We start from the raw sequence: 9471 nt of genomic DNA on the forward strand, positions 1-9471 counted from the left end.
CTTAACATCCTGGATATAGGACATACAGAACGTTTTCAGATTCCAACGCTCCCGAAACGGGCAGAAACTGAGTTTACAAGCTTTGTAGGGACCTCGCCGGCTAAGAATGACTCATGACTAACTGGATCGATGAACAGTTCTGTAAGGGGCTGAGTAAAATTGAAGGGACGTTTTCATGCTCATCAAGGAATGAGCATTCGCCCTTGTAGCATCTTCTAGGAAAGAACCGTCATGGTGTAGGATACTCTGACGTATTTGCGTAAGCCCAATGGAATGACGCGCAGAAACGCAAGCAAAGAATTTCAGATTCTTGGGATTTATCAATAAAAAGAGGTACTTTGTGTATAAGGCACGTAATATAGAGGTTCAAGCCTCATATTATTGGGTTTATGTCTAAATCGTTGTACGAAGTGCCGCAAGCCCAAAGAACGTCCGGGCAAGACAGAAAATCGATTCTAATTAGTGACACACTGCGGACGGCATACACCAAGCCAAATGGCCACAAATCGCGCATGAAAGATGGTCGGCCAAATTGATCTGGCAAGTCAAGGGTTGAAATTTTACGAGGATTTACAGATGCATATCGAGTCTATGAGGTACACGCATTAAAAAACAGACTGAGACAAATGAATTGCTTGGTCGGAGAAATGAAGTACACCTGATCTGGAAATTTTTTCCATTTTTAAGAAAAATTTAGTTGAAGGGACGCGGAAGGTGCGGAAATAACATAAAGGAGACCATTTTATGGATTAGTGCACAGATTTATGTTCCGAAACACTCGTGATATTCCTTTTTCAGCTCTTTCACAGCGCATATGACTATGACAGAGCTGTTTTCGTGGTCCGTTTTCCCAGTTGACAGGCGCCCTATTTTTGAAGTATTCCACTAGTCCATCAACTTTTTCGTCATCGCTCACGAGGAAATCCCTGTGTTCCACTTGGGAGGCGTCGGTAAGGCCGGGTTTCTCCCAAGTCGCGTGTATATGGTGAACGAGACGTCAACCTCACTGTAGTCTGAAACGGATTTCATATTTGGTGCTGGCTTTTAAATACTTACGGCCGAGTAAATTACCCTCTGCCAAAATGAGCAAACATGAGATGTAATTTTTAAGCCCGCTATCGCCTGCTTTTGAATAAAACAACTACCTTATCGGATAGCTGATTCCTGCAGCGTTGTTGCATATAATCTGAGTGGTCCACAGTGACCTAGTATGTATGGGTTTCCGACACTGTCTGCTAGCCCTGTACATGAATCAGGTGATCATCTAAATGTCAGAGCCTTTGCCTTTGGTGACTACGGCCTCGGATCACCCGTTGAGTTAAGCGAGCACTCTATTTATGTCACTCGTGCTTGGCTGTTGATCATCCGACAGCTGAAACACGAAGAATGAATTTCGTGGCATATTTCGATCAATGAGATCGAGTATAATTGCCCGAAATCCTAAAGGCGGGAGTGGTCAGAAAGGTGGCCGGGCAAATGTAGGTCCGTAACTGACCCCGTTGAAAGCAGCAGCACTTTATGACGGTGTGGCATTTGAAGGAAATTCACATGGAGAACTACGTTCCTGGTGTATTTGTGGCAGACACTTTCTTACTTGTGGCAGCTTACATAGCCCGCTTTTCAAGTATGCTGTCGTCCATCTTGGTCGTAGATAACAGAATGAGGCAATTCAGGGTAATTAGTTGGTTTGACTTCGCCAGGGGTAAAATGAGTATTTGAATGCCGCATTGTTGGCGTTGATTGCCCTATTGTTACCTGGGTTTATTCTCCACCAAATGAATGCGTGTAAGTCATTCGGCCACCAGAAATACACCCTAACATGGTCTTCTAACATACGACTTGGTTGCATTAGAGGCGGGGACCCGTATTTCTGCGTGTTCTGTTTTAAATGAGGAGACCGTGGATGATAACAACTGGACTATCTGTACATCCTCTGAAGGCAACGGATCAGATTACCTCCCATGCGAAATGATTTAAGAAAGGAATTCCAAAATCCAGTTCATTTTGCTGAGCATCGAGCACTAAAACGTCGGCATGTGAAGCTACCGGTGCTATTGCAATAGAGCCACAAGTGGAAACGGTCGCATTGCCTACCATCCAACCCTCATAGTTAATGTTCCTGGTTCCGGGTGCTGACAATGGTAACATGGACATTAACTCCACTCATTTCCCAACAGTGAGCCATTCGAACCGGGAAAGAAAAACTCTCCTACAATTGAGTCGTTCTCATAAACCTGTTGCGCCTGGCGCTAGGACATTCTAGGCGTGGAAAGGACAAAAGATGATGTCGGCAACAGGCATCGCTGACTTCAGACTGCTTAGTTGTGACCTATGCTTGTCCGTCACAACCGTTCTATCAACATTCACCGAGGGCACCATTCGCACAAAAAGTTCAACCGCAATATTATAACACCCCCGTGATCCACTTTAGATAAAGGAATGATAATGGGTCTATTTGGTAGCTTGTGGGGAACATACCGATTGGGGCATTATCGAGTAGTTACAGCCCAAGCGCGGAGTGTGACAAAACAACGGGGGAAGGTACACCTAAAAGGACACGCTTATCATGAAATAAGTAATCGTATGTTGTGAAAAACAAAAAAGCTAGAACAGTGGGGTATGAGGTACGACTGGCTCGGCGATGAAGTCGGTTGACTTGAACTGAAGGTAAACAGTCATTGTTGGCCATGAGTGACCTTGAACGGCTGAGCAACTGGCCAGGGTCACGAAAAATACAAATGGAAACGAGGAGGGTGAAGTTTGAAGCAACAGTATTGCAATCGCTGAATGGCAAGAACAAAACTGACCCGGTAAACCTGGGCAAAACCCTCGATCCCATGTTTCATTCCGTGAATCCGTGACACCAGATACCATGGGTGGTGAACACTTGTAACCCAGATACTCTGAATATGCCTGGACCGCATAACCGTACTTCTTAAACTATGCAGGCGCGCAGACGTGAACGACAGAACATTCAAATTTCTATCACAACATAGAGGGCCAGTGGGTCCGAACGCTCGCAATACCTCTCAAAAGCCCTGCATATCACTGAAAGAAATCTCCAAGAGGCGCCATCGTTGATGTGACCACTGAATCGTCAGACGCACTCAACATCACTCCTGAGAGTTCAGGACCGCGCGAGAAATAAACGAGTAGAGGATAATTTTAGCTCATCAGCGGGTTTCATATGATCCTGACATCGCCTTGAAATACTCGCAGCATGGTCCATACTAGAAGTCACCAACTGTGAATTTAAAGTTAGTTGAACATATGATTAATTCAAAACGAGTGAATGCCTCAGGTAGTAAAGTTGCGCCCAGTATCCTCTACTCAAATAGACGGACGCGGAATTCTGTGTCTTCGTCACTCGAGTAATGCTATCGAGAGAAATAGTCATCACAGAAACACTCAGTAACCTCTGATAATTCATACCTGTTAATATTGTAAACTGTAATCACAGTATACTATCAAATGAATGAACGACGTGTGCAAAACCTTGCTAGTGGGTCGAAGTTTTCCCGACGAACTGCCTGATGTCGCCCAGGAAGCAATCGCTCCATATTTACAGGAGGCAAGATCCCCAGTTAGAAATGGCTCCGCAGTCAGCAAAAGTTAAAGTTATAGAGGCAATCCGTGACTTGCTTAGCATAACTGCAACATCGTGCATCAAGGGAAAACCTCAAGCTCTTAGTTTAAATCGCTCAATGAGGTTGTCATTGCCCATGCCATACAACCAAACGACCCTAGCCCACGGGCACGACTAACATGTGGCTAGGATTCCACGATGCCTGATCAGATGGTAATATGAAAATCCCGTCACTCATACCGGACAGCCGAAAGGACCTACCTGATTGCCATGACCAGCAAACTCGAAATTCAGACAACTGCCTTCCGTATTTCAGTGCAGCATTGTACACGTCCAACTCCTCTTCGATCAAGCACACCATGATTTATTTGAAAGCTTATTTGCGAAAAAAAGAATAAAGGTGGACGGGAAAGAGACTTAGTGCTGGCTTACTACAATCATTCCGAGTCGCCTACACCTCCAAAAACTCATTCAGGTAATCTGGATAGAAACTGACAACAAGAACGCCACTGACATCGATTGGCACCCATGGCTTGCAGTGTCCAGAACATGGCGCAGTGGGGATCACGCGTTCCCCATCCTGAAAGGCCACCCTTTTGCATCCGCCACTCTGAATAATGCATGGAAAACAAAACTCTCTTCGGCAAACGATGGTTAGGCATACGCGACGCATGCCCTAACGAACGTGGCTTCTGATGCTGAGCACATTTTTCAATGGATAACTGAAGACCCCGTTATAATTGGTTTGTCTGGGATTCTAAGACAACGATTGTCGAACGCCTGAAGATGCCTGAGGTTCGATTCTCGAACAGACCAAATCTCAGAGCCATACAACAAAACAGCCCGCACTGAAGCCTGATTACCACTTCCCTTGAAATTCAGGGCGACACCACTTCGACGCCATAGATGTCTCGAAGTAACGAACGCAACCCGGGTCTTGCAGATTTGTGCATCTACCCGAACCAACAGAACCAAGCGAACTTCCAAGATACGTGAAACACTTCTTGGAGTGTAAGTGGTGTATTCAATGATTGCATGTCCACATTTTGTGGGTGCAAAGTGCATACCAAAGAATGGGATGACTTTGGACAATTTATCCAAAAACACCTGCGCCTCCCACTCTTCCCAAAAGAGGAGAACAATTGCGTCTGCATATTCCAGATCGAGTAGTGGATATCCTTGACTTTGTGTGCGGAAGCTTTTGGAGATCTCGCCGCATACTCACACACATACGAAACTCTGAGAATACAAAGACCTTATGCACACGAATTTCTGGGGCAGACATGGTGGGAGGCATGTCAAGAAGAACAGACCAATCGGCCGAGTCGTATACGCTTTTGAAATCCGGGGAAAATAGAACTGTGGGTCGCCTATACATATGGCATTTTTGTAGTACCTGACGGAGCGTGAAGATTTAATCGAAGCCACCCCTGCCAGGCCGGAATTCCGCTTGCTGCACTTGAGTCAGCATTTCATGAGCCGACGTAAGCTGGCGAAACAAACAGTTCCGTTACGACCAGGGGAAAGCTGATCCCCACAATCAGTAAAAAACAATTGTCTGGGGCAGACTCCTTTTCATAAATGCAAGCAAACAGATCAGATAAGCGCTGAGTGTGGGCTTCGCCCCAATCTTCGAATAAGGCGGGTGGGATAAATCGGACCAGATGCTCGGTGGCGCTTGAGAGAACGTATGCAGTCGTGAACCTATGCACTATCCAAAGAGGTGGCAACCTCGTCCAAGTGTGAGTTCACACCTGGTGGTGGGGCATTTGGAAGAGAATCTAGAGGACGATTCGGGTAAATTCGTCCAACATCCGGATTTGCCAGCCTCTCAGTTGCGAAGCGATTTGTCTGCACCTTGAACGGCTTTGGAGAGATGCGCTCAAGTTACTAGCCTCACCCGACTACTCCGCTCCCCTGGCTTTGGGGCTGCATTTGTAGTACAGCCGGTCATAGCGCAAAAGTGCGTTGGTGGTATCCTGCTCGCTACGCACACAACGCAGAGTAGCTATCCTTCATATAGTCGTCTAATGACTTCCCGAATCCCGAGGAGGGGGAAAACCGAGCAACAACCAGCCACTAAAGTAGAGCTAACCTCCTACTGAATCATGCAGATGGACACGCAACCTTGGCGCTATGAATAGAGACTAATTTAAACAAAATTTAAGATTAGTCCATTTGGTCTGAGCATACATACGGAGAAATACTTAAAACAAACGCGGAATTTTCCCTCGTATACGCAACGGTTCTGGAGAAAATTGCGCATGCCGGATGAGGATAAGCACCGATTTCCCGGACGGCGTTGATATGTACCATAAAATTCTTCCGCCTTGTGGTTCCCTCCTGGCGTGCAAATTGTAGCTCGCACACTTCCAGGAACCGAAGGTCTATTACATCCGTAAAGAGACTGCGTCGCTGTCCTCTGAGATGCTGAAACCGGGCATTGGTAACAGCCGACTGATGAAGGTGCTCAAGGATTTCGAATCCTGCCCAGCCCGAAGCAATTGGACGTGGTGCTTGGCATCGGGTACCCCGGTTCGAAAATTTTTGCTACCCCTTACCATTAAGAAACCTTGCATTGTTTTGCAGGTCTTTAGGTTTGAGGGCGATACACGAGTGGGGCGCAAACAGCCATCAGTCCAGTTCACAAGGGTCTCATTATTCCATCCCAAACAAGCCTCGTGAATTCTGAATTCCGGGGGATAAGCGCACCCTTAGCATGGTCGTCTGCGGCAATGACAACAGATTGAGCGCCGGGATTGTTTGCTCACCTGCCAGGATAGAGCCAGTAGCAAGCGTTTCACTCAGAAATACGGGTCCGCTGTGTACTCAGAGGGATAACCAGTCGTAAGGCCAGTATATGCAGGCATCGATCGGCTTTCGATCGAAAGTACGCCTCCATTTCTTGTTGGATCAACCAAAACATAAAAAGCATTAGGGAACGTGCAAGGAGTGGGTGGCCAAAAGTGTCGGTATGACCGCTAGGTTCAGGGGGCAACCCCATCCGACCAACCTGCCGGAGCCGCCTTGTGCTCCCGGTTAGCTGGTTCAGAATTAGGGGTTAGCTAGCTCCCCTAGGGCACCGTAAAGAGCTAACAAGGTTAGAGCACCTAACGACCGACTTTGCATGATGAATAGGACGTCGTCAGAGGGAGCTGCACTGTAGCAGGTTACGTTAAAACATTTCAGTAGTATGCAACAGAGCAGTCACCCGTTTCAGAAAAAAATTGGAGGCGAGACTGCCCAAGTGGTTAGAACGAGAATTTACTGACCGGAAGGTCAGTGGTTCGAACCCGACCTCTGCCTCTCGACTTCCCCTGTCTAGGCTTGAGCAACATGTCAGTATCCCAGCCCCCGTGGCACGGCAGCGAGTCACCGAGTTGAGCAGTTAGCTTCCGAAAATAACCATCCCTGGCCTCAGCAAAGCGCCTGAGAAAATCCATTCTCGGTGCTGGCATGCATCAGCAAACGCAGTTGGAAATGTCTTAATTATACGCTTCCTTCTCCATGATTTGTCAGTAGCCCTGAACCGGAAGTCAGACGGAATCTCAGATGTTCACACCTCTATAGTACTGGAAAAAGGCAGTGATTTGGGCATGGTTCGCTTCCTTGGTCAACACCACTATCCTCTTCAGTGAGCGTGATGCTATGGGCCATATTTTTTATAATTACTGTGACATCACACCCGTTTCGAAAGTGCACACCACGATTTTCAAAGGCCCCGTTTTTTCAGCGCGCAATGCAGCCATCACTGCTAAGCCATCAGAAACATTACATGAGTAAACTTGTATTTTCATCCGACCGAAAGTATGACAAGGTTGAAAACAAGCAGAAAATGTCAGTCCTACTTGGCTTAGACTACAGTGACTAGGCGCGTCGCTGGAGAGCGCAAAAGTTAATCAAGCTCTTGCAGGAGGGAGAACGGCCTTCAAAATGTTCTTGACATCATTTGGGAGCTGCAGAACGAAGAATAAACAAACGAGTTCAGAGCGAAAAAGTGTAGAAACATGCAATGCACAGTAGAATGATGTCGGAGCTACGAATTCGATACGAAATTCTTTAAACCACTTCTTACAACCCGCTAAGAGGTGCACAAGCGCCATGACGTAACAGTCATCGGGGGAAAAGCTAAAAATCCCGCAGCTGCAGTAGTTGACATCCGGGGTGGAACTTAACAAAACTACGGCTGCGTATCTGTGTATCGCCCAGAGAAAACAGCCTAAGTACGGGAAAACGCAAACGAAGAAACAAACGACAATAATTGATCGGAACATGGAGAGGATTCTGAAAGGTGGACTGCTGCGACAAATCGCGGCGTGTGCAAATTTTAGGGCAAGTCATCCGAGGAGCAGTCCGATTGTGTACCATTGCCCATTACATCAAACGATAAATGGATTTTAGAGTGAATTTTCAGCTACCAACCAATGCCGTGGCACGGCAGCGAGTCACCGAGTTGAGCAGTTAGCTTCCGAAAATAACCATCCCTGGCCTCAGCAAAGCGCCTGAGAAAATCCATTCTCGGTGCTGGCATGCATCAGCAAACGCAGTTGGAAATGTCTTAATTATACGCTTCCTTCTCCATGATTTGTCAGTAGCCCTGAACCGGAAGTCAGACGGAATCTCAGATGTTCACACCTCTATAGTACTGGAAAAAGGCAGTGATTTGGGCATGGTTCGCTTCCTTGGTCAACACCACTATCCTCTTCAGTGAGCGTGATGCTATGGGCCATATTTTTTATAATTACTGTGACATCACACCCGTTTCGAAAGTGCACACCACGATTTTCAAAGGCCCCGTTTTTTCAGCGCGCAATGCAGCCATCACTGCTAAGCCATCAGAAACATTACATGAGTAAACTTGTATTTTCATCCGACCGAAAGTATGACAAGGTTGAAAACAAGCAGAAAATGTCAGTCCTACTTGGCTTAGACTACAGTGACTAGGCGCGTCGCTGGAGAGCGCAAAAGTTAATCAAGCTCTTGCAGGAGGGAGAACGGCCTTCAAAATGTTCTTGACATCATTTGGGAGCTGCAGAACGAAGAATAAACAAACGAGTTCAGAGCGAAAAAGTGTAGAAACATGCAATGCACAGTAGAATGATGTCGGAGCTACGAATTCGATACGAAATTCTTTAAACCACTTCTTACAACCCGCTAAGAGGTGCACAAGCGCCATGACGTAACAGTCATCGGGGGAAAAGCTAAAAATCCCGCAGCTGCAGTAGTTGACATCCGGGGTGGAACTTAACAAAACTACGGCTGCGTATCTGTGTATCGCCCAGAGAAAACAGCCTAAGTACGGGAAAACGCAAACGAAGAAACAAACGACAATAATTGATCGGAACATGGAGAGGATTCTGAAAGGTGGACTGCTGCGACAAATCGCGGCGTGTGCAAATTTTAGGGCAAGTCATCCGAGGAGCAGTCCGATTGTGTACCATTGCCCATTACATCAAACGATAAATGGATTTTAGAGTGAATTTTCAGCTACCAACCAATGATTCGATAAAAAGCAGTGACCTCAAGGCCGCAGGCCATTGGCACACCCAAACGGAGTTCGCCGAAACTATAGGGTTTTCGAAGCGGCTATTTTAATGCGGAGACAGTCTAATCAATTTGCACCTTCACGTGACATGTTGCACGTAGCATTTTGTTTAAGTGAGCGGAATGTTAAGGTCATTGACCATCGCCGATTTGCATTTTCGGCCGGTTTACACGACATAAAACACGAATTCGCATTTTAGCATATTTTGGCGTGGCTCGGTGTTCCTGAAGAACAAAATAATATCTTAAGGGTATTTAATGCAAATGCCACCCTATAGGATCAGTCACAGGCGTTTGTTTGCTTTAGACACCTCAGATTTAACAAATGGGATATTTTTGTT

General features: G+C 46.4%; 2 protein-coding genes across 2 annotated transcripts in view; one reads left to right on the top strand and one right to left on the bottom strand.

Annotated features, from left to right (window-relative positions):
• Positions 1 to 6560: 6560 nt before the first annotated feature.
• Positions 6561 to 9471, top strand: part of T265_03485 (hypothetical protein) — a gene marked incomplete at both ends in the record, with an annotated part of 10322 nt that continues 7411 nt past the window's right edge. Inside the window, 2 exons of the mRNA XM_009167985.1 lie at positions 6561 to 6624; positions 6776 to 6973. Coding sequence (XP_009166249.1) covers positions 6561 to 6624; positions 6776 to 6973 — 262 coding nt within the window. The remainder of the gene's footprint in view (positions 6625 to 6775; positions 6974 to 9471) is intronic.
• T265_03486 (hypothetical protein) overlaps positions 7364 to 9471 on the bottom strand; it is a gene marked incomplete at both ends in the record, with an annotated part of 73066 nt that continues 70958 nt past the window's right edge. Inside the window, one exon of the mRNA XM_009167986.1 lies at positions 7364 to 7542. Coding sequence (XP_009166250.1) covers positions 7486 to 7542 — 57 coding nt within the window. The remainder of the gene's footprint in view (positions 7543 to 9471) is intronic.

The sequence above is a fragment of the Opisthorchis viverrini genome, assembly GCF_000715545.1.
Source record: "Opisthorchis viverrini unplaced genomic scaffold opera_v5_50, whole genome shotgun sequence".
NCBI lineage: Eukaryota > Metazoa > Platyhelminthes > Trematoda > Opisthorchiida > Opisthorchiidae > Opisthorchis > Opisthorchis viverrini.